The following is a 12,586-nucleotide window of genomic DNA, read 5'->3' as shown; positions in this document are numbered from 1 at the left end:
TATTTTGGGATCTGTGTAAATTAATGGAAATTATTTCTATGCCTGAGAACACTTGGGCTCACATGGGTCCACTATGAACTGTGGCTGTAAACATACTGGTCACGTTCAGCAGTGCAGAGGTTCTGTGTTTCCTGGAGCCTGGTGGCATGGGGTTCTGGTCGATGTTCACAGCTCTACACTCTGTCAGTGGCTTTATTGCGCTATTACTAGCAAATGTCTTTTGAATGCTATTTTTTTTTAAAATAAGAGGCTGTTGTACAGTTCAGCATTAGAGTTTTTTCCTGTGTTTCTGGTGCTGGATTAAATGGGCATGGAATCTCCGCTGTTAATACTCCTGTAGCATCTGCTGAGTTTTGGTACAGTCTCAAAGCTAAAACTGAGTATTTGAGGCAAGTTTCTCTTCATACCCAGCGTGTTTACATAGTCCCTTTCCCATCACAACCAGCATCTTCTGATCATAGTGTCTATAGGATAGCCAGTGGTTTCATGGAGCTGGGAAGTGAATTCGAGAGGGTCAAAAGCAGTGTTTTTGCAACCATGTGGTAGGCCTGGCCTCTGGGTTTGCTGCCTCTGCTGATAAAAAAAGGAGCCTGATACTTCCAAGGCTGGCACTTCAGCACTGGGAGCGCTGTATTCACATTGAAATGTTACAGATCTTACGATCTTTGTGCATTGTGGGCTTGATCAAGCTAGACAGTGTATCGCACAGTCAAAACTGACATGTGCTGGCTTGCTGGAAACTGCTATCCCAACTGCTCCTGGTTTTGTCAAAGAGTTGTCTGCTGGTTTGCTTGCTGGCATGTTACAAACCTACTAAGAGCAGTTGTGAGAGAAGATGCTTAAACTGGCAGCTTCCCGACTCCTTTACCTAGGAAAGAAGAAAAAAGAACTCTTGCACGCTGCACTTCTCAATGGGGTTCTGTTGAAAATTTGCTGCAAGATACGCCTTTAAAAATTAATCTACAAAAAAACCCCAACAAACAAAACCCCAATCCCAGGCAAGCCCAAGAGCACTCATACCCACATGGCCTTATGGGATAAGGACTGTATTAGTGTATTCCTGTTAAAACACCTTATTGTTAAACCACACAGTGCCTCTGTGTGAGCACACGCAGTGAAAGTGGTTGGAATAGTTTCCTTTTGTGTTTGCTCAACTGAAAGGCAGTGATTGCATTGGGGCCAGAGCCAGGAACGAAAAGGGCTCCTTGCCAGTGCATGGTGGTGCAGTCGCGGCTTCAGCATGTTATTACAAAAAAGGATAAACCACAGGATAAAGTGAGAGCACTGAATTTTTTATTTGTTATCTCTAGGTACCGCAAGTTTGACATTAATAGGCAAGACCAGTGAATGAGCAGCAGTACATTGCATTCAAACCTGAATCTCCAAAGCACCAAAAATGGAGCTAGATTTACTACTTAATCCTATAGTCAGCACACTAGTCTGGACTTGCTGCAACTTGTATTGTCCCTAATTTAGTAGTACATTGTTATGCAGTTAGGGGGCGTGAGGAAAGAGTCATTGTGTAGTACCACTTCTACATCATCATAGGACTACAACATGCACATTCTACTATGTGGCCCAAGCAACAAGAATACAAGTAGAACAGTTACGGGTGGAGACAGGTTCATGTTAACACCACCTATGAATTTGTAGAAACCTTTTTGGACGGGTACCTACAGCAGTTCATCGATTCGTGTGGGAACATTACACGCATGCACAAGTGATACAGTGGAAAACATAGCAGGAGCGGCAGCAGGACGGAGGACAAAGGTGAAATCTGTGATGGGATGCGTTGGAAACAAGACCTTCCTCAGCTTTCTACGGCAAGTCTCTGCTCTGTTAGCGAGGCCTGCTGGGCAACAGTTTTGTTCTCATGGCTGCGGAGTTTTGATACGACTTCTAGAAACGCCATGCTCTGCACTTCCTTTTGGAGAGGTTCTGGAAAAAGAAATAGTAAAAGAAATGGTGCTTTGTATGAGAGAGGCAAAGGAACAGAAAAGCTTGGCACATGTGAGAAACTTTCCTACTGAACCCTGCACACACATAAGCACACAAATGTGTGTGTACACATAACCTTTTTGTTTACTACTTTGAATCTCTTTTGAGGATGGAAAGAAAGCTCTCCAGGGCCTGGGGCATGCAGAGACTCCACAGATTTCAGGTAGAGATGAATGATGAAGCTGGTGCATAGCAGTATAGAAAAACCCACCTGGACTGCCTTCCAAAACAGAGGTTTAGGAAGTGTTTTTAGTGAATTTTTTTTTCTGCTTTGTTACAACTAGCCTGATGAAGTGAGCTTGCCTTGAAAGGTCCACTAGGTCATCTGTCTGCATCGGATCAGCTCTGGTTGGTTGTGTGGGGGTGTGAAGTGGGTGAGATGGTTCTTTAATGGATGTGTCACCACTTGGTCACTGTTAGCTGTCCATTTACAGTTCAGCTCTGAAGTTAAAGCAAATACAACACATGGTGTGTTGCCCAATGCTGTGCATAGGTATGCAGCGCTTAATGTTTTACTCAGACACTTTCATGATTGCAATCCTGGATTGTGCTGTACTTTGTATTAATAAGTACAGGTTGGGAACAACCTATAAAATTGAACAATTTAAGAAAAAAAAAGTTTTCTTGAAGCCCTGTACTCTAGACATCTCACAGCTGAGATCTAAAGCAGCTGGTTTTGTTTTATGCTCTGTTCCGACCACCTTAGTGAACTCCCACTCAGCAACAAATACTATATATTTTTGCTTCCCAGGTGCTGCCGGGGGGCTAATCCCTGAGCTTCCAAAGAGAAATCCCAACCATCTGTTTCAGAGAGCTATGCTGTATGCTGTGCACATTTACTTTTTTCTAAGTAAGTTTTCAAAAGAAAACTTTGACATTTGTTTCCCTTCCTACCTATTTTCTTGTTCACACGTTTTCAGTTTTCTTGCAGTTTAACCCATACCATGTAAGAGCTGGGAACTCTCACACTGCTGTGCACCTGGGAACTTCTTTATAGCGAGCACCGCCAAGTGAAGCTGTTGGGGTGCTTATGCTGTGTAAGCACTTGCTGCTCTCTTTCTCCTTCCTGCATCATGTTTAAGCAGGTGTTAAGAGAACTGAATTTCAGGAATTTGCTGTGCTTTACAGTGGCTGAATAGTTCTGCTTAACATCCAGGTTCCTGTGAGCCTGGAGATGGTCACACACAGAAATGACTGTGCCAGCTATGAATGCTCTGCTTTTGCTGATTATCTATATTACATGTTTCCATTTTCCATTGTCCTCATTTTTCCCTCTTTCCATCTATTCACTCAGTTGCAAGAGCAACTTCCAGATGGAAAAGATCACATATAAATATATATCTATTTACTGCTTAGCACACAGCTGTTGGCAATATCAAATTCAATGCGATGCCCTGTAACAAAAGATAGTAACAGCAAGCAGTCACTGGAGAATTAATGAAACCAGTGCAACCACTTCTAGTCTTTATGGAACTATACTGTGGTCAATTACTTTCAAATGACTACACAGGTCTGTTTACAGTAAAATATGGAAACATGTAAATATAATGTCTCACTCTGTGGAGACAGTGGTGAAAATAAGTTAGAGGCAACAGAGCCAGGAGAGAGATGTATTTTCACGTGTAAAAAGCTGACTTGGATCTTTGATCCTGCCCCCCACTGGTTAAAAAAAAAAAAAGTTAATACCAGGGTTGTTCAGTTGTTACTCTCATGTACTCACTGATTTTACATGGGTCTGTTCATCAGGAAGCAGGGCTGAACACTGGGTCAGCCAAGCGCTGAGCCTTACCTTTACAGCTGCGTATTGCATGAACATGCTCTCTGTTCCCTGTGAGCCTGGGAGGGGGCTCCTGACTAGGCAAAGCTTCTAGTACGGTGGCAGACGGAACTCTGCCAGTTGGATAACCCTAAAAAAACACCCTAAGACAAAACTGCTACTTACTTTGGTGGAATAGAGAGACAGGTATTTGACTTTAAGTAACTGTTAATCCAAATGTCAGGCAGAATTTCTGAGGATGATTATTTTGGTTGGAAGCAGTGGGAATAAGCACAAGAACATCACAGTGAGGCTGAGGGGGAACCTCTCTAGAAAGGCTTCTGCTCTAAAATGGATGGATAATCCCAAGCACAAAATGGCGCAAGAAGGTTGTGAGTAACAACTGAATTATTTCTTAACATTACAGTGAATGCCTACTGGGGGCTGAAGCTCATTAGCAAATTTTAAGTGCAATCTTTGTACACTGAGATGTATATAGTGCTCTAAAAAATATTTGTTCCTTTAAGGTGGCAGTTAATACAGCATTCACGCACATGGATTTACAGGTCACCAGAGTTACAGTAGGCATGCTAAACTAAGAAAAAAAAAAAAAAGGCAGCTTGGTGTACAGACACAGCGCACACTTAGCTATGATAATTTTTAATAACAATTGAATTGTTGTAAACTCATCTCTGGAGAACCTTCAGATGTTTTACAGTTGGCAAGTCATGTGCAGACAGGCTCTGAGTTTCTACTTTTCTGTACTTAATCCAGTTCTATGTCATCTTAGTTGTTTGTAAATTTTGAAACCTTTAGGGAATGAAATTTGTTTTCTTTCCATAGAGTAAATACTTCTTAAAGAACTGAATGAAAGAAACATAGCCCCTTCTTGAAACCTCAGCTGGAAATCAAATTTCCCCATGACACCTAGCTCATTTGTGTTTTGTTGTGGTTTTGTGTTTTGTGGTGGTGGTGGGTTTTGGTTTTGTGGGTTTTTGTGGTTTTTTTTTGTTGTTGTTGCCCACACACAGGTGGGAAGTTGCAATATCAAACCATAGCCTGCTACACCATCTTTCAAACAGTCTGACCTCTAGCAGAGGGTTAGCTCAGGAGAGTTTACAGTACTCAGCACTGACATGTGTTGGAGCGTGTCCTGCTCATCTTTCAAAGCAACCATGAACAGTTGCACCTGGTGGGCTGAGCATGTGAGGGCTGCAGAGGGAAGGACTCCTCCTAGTGAGGTGTGAGGATCCCTCCTAAATCAGGATTATAGCCTATGTGCTGTGCTAAGTACTTGTTTGTGTGCACATGTCCCTGCAAATATTACCTGTATTTGTATTGGCTTCCTACCATTTTTGCAGGAACTTAAAACTACAAGTGACAAGGCTCCTTGCAAAATTCCACCAAATCTTACTTGACTAAATTGACCAATCTAAAAAACCATCACATCAATTATTGGGAACTTGCAGGTGAAAAGAAAGTTCTTGTTATCTGCATGTTTGCAAAGACAGCCTGATACTGTACAGTTTTAAATGCCTTTCATTTCTCTCCGGTCAATTAAATTTTGAGCTAGCTGCATTCCAAAGAAGAGTCTAATTTCTGCAGTTAACATCCAGAACTGAGTTTTCTTGAAACTATATATATGCTGTAAATAAAGCATTATAGTAAATTGAACTCTTCTGTGTACGTTTGTTGTGAACACAGAACCAGTCTCGGAGTGTGTTTGCATATGCTCTGTGTTTAGGCTAAAAGAAAGATCTAAGTTTAAATACATAAATCTCCTGGGAAAGCAGCCTCTCCTGAATACTCACCAGATCCTATAAGGGCACAGATCAGCACCATGGAGTTGTATTTTATTTCTGGAGCACTCCTGTCGTCTGAGAGCAGTCTGTGTAGAATCTGAACAAGCTGAGCATTTTCAAGATCCTTTTCAGCAGTGACTGAAACACAAGTGAAAATTTATAAATCTGGAAGTGCTGCTTGCTTTGATGCTTCTGTGCTAGCTATTTATTTCACAGTAGTGAAAGTGGTGCTATGGTACATAGCTTATTGGCATAAACCTGAAGCACTTATTAGAAGGTATGATGATAGGAATTGCAGCTCTTGCTACAGAAATGTAAAATTAGCCTAACTGCTTGAAAGGACAATGACAGAATAATGATAAAATCCAATCTTAAATGTGCATTGAGCTAACAGAAGAGCCATCAGCCTTTCTAGCTATTTAGGCTAACACAGCATATTTCAGCTTTCAAGACTTCCATTGCCTGAATTTGCTTTTGGAACAGATGGTGAATTCCCGATTCCGTGGTAGAGGGAGCTCGGAGCCCATTATAAAGGCTGTGAAAAACTTCAAGATCAGAGTGTGAGTTACTTCCTCAGTAGCTTTCTAAGAAACATTATGTACTGAATTTGGGGCTTGAAACCTTTAAATGTCTGAAGACAAGACAAAGAAGGGTTAGATGATTCATGTCAATAGGAACATTTTTCCTTTTAATTAAAACAATTCCCTGATGCATTGATTTGGAAGTTGAACACAGCATTCCTGTAGGATGAGATGGCAAGAGGTGAAATCATGAGCAAAAATATGTAATATTGCTTGTTCCTTAGTTAAGAAGCAAGCAGACAGGATAAACAAAACCTCTGTTGGGCATTTACCTTTTTGTTTGGTAAGCTGAGGTACTACAAAGGCAGGTCAAGACATGTAATCATCTCTGCCTTCATATGGCAACTCTTGTACCTGTTTCTGTGGAACTTAATAATAAAGACATTTCAGGGGCAGTATCCACCTCTTGTGTGTATTCTGTAGCTCTTACTAATTAGGTAAGTGAAAGCCCTCTCAAAAGGGGATTAACCATTCCAGTGTAGGAGTGTGGTCAGGTCATACATACAGTCTCCACTCTAAAGCATGACTCTTAACTGTTGGCCTTCAGGGTTTTACCCAGAATCTGAAAGTTATGTTGAAGGGCCTTCCTAGATCATATGATCACCTACCAGAATGGTGCAGCAGATGCTGCTTTACCAGCAAACTCCAGTTTTCTGCATAACCTTACTGCCTGCCTATGTCTGCATGAACTGCTGTGTGCTTATGTGCTACTGAAAGGCAGGTGGGAGGCTGCCCTGCACTGCAAAAGGAACTTGCGCAGTGCTCTCTCTATGACGTCTCTTGGCAGACTGGGAAGAAAACAGGTAGTTAACCACTGGGATACTCACCTAATTCTAAAGCCGCTATTAATGCCAGCGCAACGAGAGCTTCATTTTGCATTATTACGTGTTCACTGGTTGCCATGGTTACTAAATGCTTGATGCCACCACTTTGTACAATGGTCCTAATAACATCCTAAAATAAATAACATAGAAATGAGAAAATTCTGCATTGCATACAAACTGTATTAAATAATTAAATTGTCATGGATGCTACGTCATCTTTGGGTAAGGATACTCGTTGGCGCTATGCACATATAATCACTTTATACATGAACATACACGCATGTGAGCCTATAAATTGTCTGCTATTACTCTGCAATTATAAGATACAACCTGTTAAACCATGCCAGTTAACCCCATGACTAAGTTAAGATGCACAACTAACTCGGGTTATACTGTGTAACTCAAGTTCTCATGGCGTGCCATGAATTGCCTAACAGTGAGTCTACTCTCTCTTATGTTTGAACTCAGCTGGCGTTCAAGGATGTGTATTTTTCCCTTATGTTGTGATGTTCAGAGCAGCTTATCAAAAGCACCCAACAAACCATGTATTTGGGATAAGGAGACACAAGAACATAGTTTTAATCAAGTTACAAAATCATCTCTCTCCATGAATTTTTAGTTTCTTCAAAACGTTCAGAGAGGTGAGATCACCAATACTACACCTTACTACGTAACAGAAATGCTGTACTTGAAAAAAAATTTAGAAACAGGCAGGAAAATGACCAGCATTCTCTTGAAGTATTGTAGAATTTTCCTTCAAATACAAAGCAGGTTAGGAAAGGATAGTTATGGGATACCAATGTATTGGTTTCTGTTCTAAAGCCAGCAATTAAAATGAACTGTTGCCCAGTATGTAGGAAATGAAAAAACTGACTGGGTTAAATGGCTTTAAAGCAGTTTAAAAATACACAGCTGGGATTCCGTTTTCACATCTACAACTTGATCCAATTTACATATGTGACAAAGGATGAATAGAGATTTCTGGTGTCTGCAGGCCTTTGATTACTTGATAATTACTGTTTCAAAAGTGAGTTTGCACCTGATGTTTTCACCATCATATGTCCCAAAACTACTTGCAAGATGTTTACCTGAAAACCAGGTAACTTGGCATGCCCAAGGGAAACTGTTCCAGGAAACGTGGTTTGTTTTTTATTGTTTTTTATTTGTTCTGTGGGTGCACAAAGTTTTGAAATAATAGTTCTTGAAATAAGAATCTGATTTAAATTTTTAATCAGTGTTGAATTTCCATTTAAAGCACACATCTCTTTCCAACTCCAGCCACAAGCCAAAACTCATTAACTGATACATGTGTTCAGAATGATTTATGTTCTAGTGCTCGCATAGGCTATGTGGTGACATTCTTTATGCAAGGAAACAGCCACAATATAATCATAATCCTTGAAAACTGAAATAGTTAGATAATCATACTGAAGATGTTAATGGCACAAGTCACAGCCTAATGACTCAAGCATTTCATATTTAAAATCTGTTTCTTTCCTGAATGACATGATGTGCACAAACATGTAAGTATTTTTATGGTTTTCCTTACTTGCAATGATGTATTTTATTATTTGTGATTTTCTGGTGGAACTCCAAAGTAGTTTTGAGACTTCATGGAATAATCTGGGAACTGCTAATTGAATTGGTGTGAAGTTTTGGCTATATAAGCCTTGCGGATCAATCAGTACCTTTGACATCAAGGTTTTTTGTTTTGTAGGTGAACATCACCCTCTAAAAGGCAGTACCAAACAGACAGAAGAGGTGACAGCAGTCAGGTTTGGTGCTAGTGTGGCTTACCTCACAATGACCTACTCCATTTTTTTTAGAATGAGACATAAGTTTTCCAAACTAATGTTGCCTTTGTAAATATTACCCCAAACACTTTAAAATTAAAAACCAAATTCAGATCTGATCTGCCGTAAAGAACCATACAGTTGTACTCATATTCAAGCCTAGAGGGCAGTAAAAGCATTAAAAACAAACCACCCTCTCAGCCTTGTTTTCCCATTTCAGTTATATTTCCTCTATGAGTACATAAACTACATGAAAGTTCAGCTGTGATAACTGTTAACTTCTGTATTAATATCGATTTGATGCCATCAATAGTGTCTCTGTATTAAGAACTGAATTCTGTTTTGCTGTAGAAAGTATTGATCAAAACTCACAGGTGTGGCAGTGTATGCCATAAACGTGTGCCTCAGGGACTCTATGTGTGGGGTGTAGAAAAAAATAAGAACTCAGAAAAAATGAAACCTGATCAGTTTTTGCGGCTGAACATAAAAATGGAGAATGGGTATGAGAAAGAGACAGTAGTATTAGAAATCAGCAATGCTTTAAATGTCTGTAAAGCCTGTTGATTTGCTTTTGGAGAGGCTCAATAGATCAGGTCCGCAATATGTTTTTCACTTCGTAAATGCCATGCATGAATGAAGAGGTCACTGTTAAAAGTCTGAGTTCTCCAAACCACCCTTGCTATTTAAGCTCAGTCATGCAGCCTGTGTTCACATCAGTGAAGTCTGAGCCTGAAATAGCTTGTTTCTAGAGGAGATGCTTTTGTCCCTTCTAAGGCTGTGTTCTGCCTAATACTCTCCTGAGCAAGGAGGTGGACTTGAGCTGCTATGTAAAGGTTGATGAGGAGGTGATCCCAGAGACAGAATTCCTGCTCCACAGTTTCTCTTAGCGTCATACCTTTTGCCATGTACAAGCAAACTTCTGTTAGAATTCAGAATAAATGATCATTTGTAATGACCCACTAGAATCTTAAAACTCTGAAGTATGTAACAATTGAGTGCAGCAATTTTTCATATATAGCATCATTAAAAATGTAGAAAATATGGCATGCTGAACTTCTACAGGATACAATACAAATAAAAATGAGTCACGACTTAGCCACGTCAATCCTAACAGTGTTCCTTCAACTGCCCTGCCACTCTGAAATTGCATTGCCTTGCTTTTGTCGTCTTTTTAACTACGTAGTTCCAGTGAGCATTTAAACCTGTTGCTTGTGTCTGACTGGCGTGTCCCAGAGGTGGAGGAGATGTAACCCATGAATTAATCAACCTGGCTCTCTAGAAGGATTACATACTGAAGGGCTTGGCTATCAATACCAAGTGCAGAGGTAACTCTTAGTTCTTACAAGCTTTTTCACCACTAACTTACTTTCGATTTGCTGTGTCGTATAAGTGCAGAAAGTAGTCTGTTGGACTCTCCCATCACACCTGCGTGATCCTTGGCTTCACACCACTCCACCAATCGTTCCACCAGTTTTACATTTTTGCCCAGCTGTTCAGCTGCTTCTGCTACATGATGCCGGAGCCAACAACACAACAAAAAAGTAGTCACTTTTTAAAGCAAGTGCTAGAAAAATAAGCTGCAATTTACTAACTAGAAGGAGTTAGTAGAACTTCACTAGCTTGCACTGACAGTGGGAGAAGTCTAGGTTTCATGGAAGCAAGTAAAGCCAGTCAAAATGAAAACAAAATACAGGAAAACTTCATAATCCAGTTTTTAAAAACAACTTACCAGCCAGCTAATGAGGCATGTGCATTGATTAAGAGTAGGGAAAATACAGGTGATGTCACAGCCCCAGATGAGCTAATTTTAAATTTTTTTTTAAATTTTTTAAATTTTTAAATTCAAAATTTTAAAACCAGGAGGGACTGCTGCTAGAAGGGAGCACTGTGGTCAGTTAGATTTGGTTTTATAGACTGTAAGTCACATACAATCTTTCGATGAATTTCAATATCACATCTAATAGCTTTGCTAGAACTAGAATGGATCTTTTGAAAGAACCTGCAGGGCTGGGTCAAAAATAAATACTTGGCTAGCTTCTCTCATACTTTGAGATTTTAGTAGACCTCTGATTTTATAAATCCTCGTCCTGGAACAAGCTGTTAAACTAAAAGGTGCTTGTTCATTTTGAAACTGCAGTTTATCAATTAACAAGTGCATTAGTCTGTTCCAAGGAGCTAGGTACAGCCAGGAAATGCAGTAAGTGAACAGCCAAACAGGAGTGGTAGCTTAAAATACGCCTCAATACATACTCGTAATGTGACAGTGTAGGAGAGTTCTGAAGTACAGAAGTAAATAAGCATTCTACACCTATTCTGAGGGTCCCTGGCAGTCAATTTAGGAGTTCTGAAAAAAACCCAACCCACATTCTTCTTCCTTTGTGTATGCATTAGATTTATTCCAACACTTCAGGAATAAAGTTTTAAAAAACCTTTTGCTTCTCTCTTGTAAGAATCTTGGCAGCATATCACAAACCGAACCAAAGAGAATCACTTAACATAGAGAACAGTTTATTTTTACCTTGTGCATCTATTAACATTCTTAATGTTCCCAGCAACTTGAATTGAACAGGGGGCATCTCCGATCTGAGAAATTTCAATACAGCTTCTGCAACACCAGCTGATAGCATCTTAGCCTTATTTACAACTGCATGAATAAAGAACAGGGATGATCTCAAGAACATTTCTGGAAGATGCAGTTTATTTCCAAGACAGTCCTGAAGCAAATTTTCAGACGCGGTTTGAAAAATAGCTTGTGAACACAGACTTCAGGAACATGAGTGTGCACTGACAATGCTGCGTTGTGGAAAAAATGTCATAGTTGCTAAGACACAGGTATGAAATTAAGTGCTTTTTCCTACTATGCACAACATTTTCAGTGTTCAGCCTGAACGTAAACTGAAGGTTAGACTTTTCCCCCTTTCTCTGGGAAAGGCGTCTTCCACAAAATGCATCAAATAGAAGCCCAGGCTGGTACTTGCACCCCAAAATATGAGGAATCTTCTCTGGTTCCCAACAACACTCTTCTATTTCACATAGGCAAAGGAACTAAAGCACCTAAGTAGCACAATAGTCTCTTGCCTGGTTTGAATACTTTATACAAACAACACGTGGCCTGACATGTCTGGAGCCTGTAGTCCTTGTATTGCCCCTCCAAACTCTCATTCATCCCCTCCTCTAGTCTACATTTTCCACTTTCATGGAGCTGTCTGAAATATATGTAAGGTGCAATGTGGTCCAATATTGTACTCGGAAAAAGTAGTTCTTTCATAATCAAAGTAGTGTTTAATAAGCAGCTCATCACTGAGGCCGGTTATTACTTGCTCATTTTTCTATAACAATATACATGAAATCTTAAGTAGGTCTCTGGCAGACATGCTTTTGAGCATAGGCTACAGGAAAGCTTGCCGACTGATGGAAGCTAATAGCATCGCTCAGCTGAGAAACGTAAGCAAATGGCATGCTGTGAAGCTGCATGGGTTTAGTTATGTACGCATGATCGTTTTTTAGAACGTTCTGGTTTGCCAAAACTGGAAATAGTAAAATAAGGTTAAATGGATGAAAGGCTTATTTTTGGCTTGGTATGAGAAAGCATATGCAAGTATTAGAGACGTGCTTTGTTTTTATGTGCATATGCCCTGCCTTTTATGCTTGGGTAATCAAAACTCATACAAATTAAGTTATTAAAATGAAAAAATTAGCATTCAGTTCATTGCCTACAAACAGTAACTAATTGCAATAGGCTGGCTATTCTAGCAGTCTACTTCTAGCTCTAATATGGGAATTGTCAAAGCATCAGGAAGTTACAGTAAGATGCAGTGTTTCAACAAAGTTG

The 12,586-nt window shown here is 40.0% G+C and overlaps 1 protein-coding gene across 7 annotated transcripts in view; it reads right to left on the bottom strand.

Annotated features, from left to right (window-relative positions):
• Window positions 1-1,271: 1,271 nt before the first annotated feature.
• The window catches only part of RAP1GDS1 (Rap1 GTPase-GDP dissociation stimulator 1), a 101,355-nt gene continuing 90,040 nt past the window's right edge, over window positions 1,272-12,586 (bottom strand). For all 7 annotated transcript variants that reach the window (XM_037379749.1, XM_037379760.1, XM_037379778.1 and 4 more), the window contains 5 exons: window positions 11,273-11,398; window positions 10,121-10,260; window positions 6,965-7,091; window positions 5,566-5,694; window positions 1,272-1,938 (listed from right to left, as the gene is read on the bottom strand). In XM_037379749.1, the coding sequence (XP_037235646.1) occupies window positions 1,811-1,938; window positions 5,566-5,694; window positions 6,965-7,091; window positions 10,121-10,260; window positions 11,273-11,398 (650 nt within the window). In that variant the 3' untranslated portion in view covers window positions 1,272-1,810. The remainder of the gene's footprint in view (window positions 1,939-5,565; window positions 5,695-6,964; window positions 7,092-10,120; window positions 10,261-11,272; window positions 11,399-12,586) is intronic.

The sequence above is a fragment of the Falco rusticolus genome, chromosome 1 (genome assembly GCF_015220075.1).
Source record: "Falco rusticolus isolate bFalRus1 chromosome 1, bFalRus1.pri, whole genome shotgun sequence".
NCBI lineage: Eukaryota > Metazoa > Chordata > Aves > Falconiformes > Falconidae > Falco > Falco rusticolus.
This window is presented reverse-complemented; position numbering and strand designations above follow the sequence as displayed.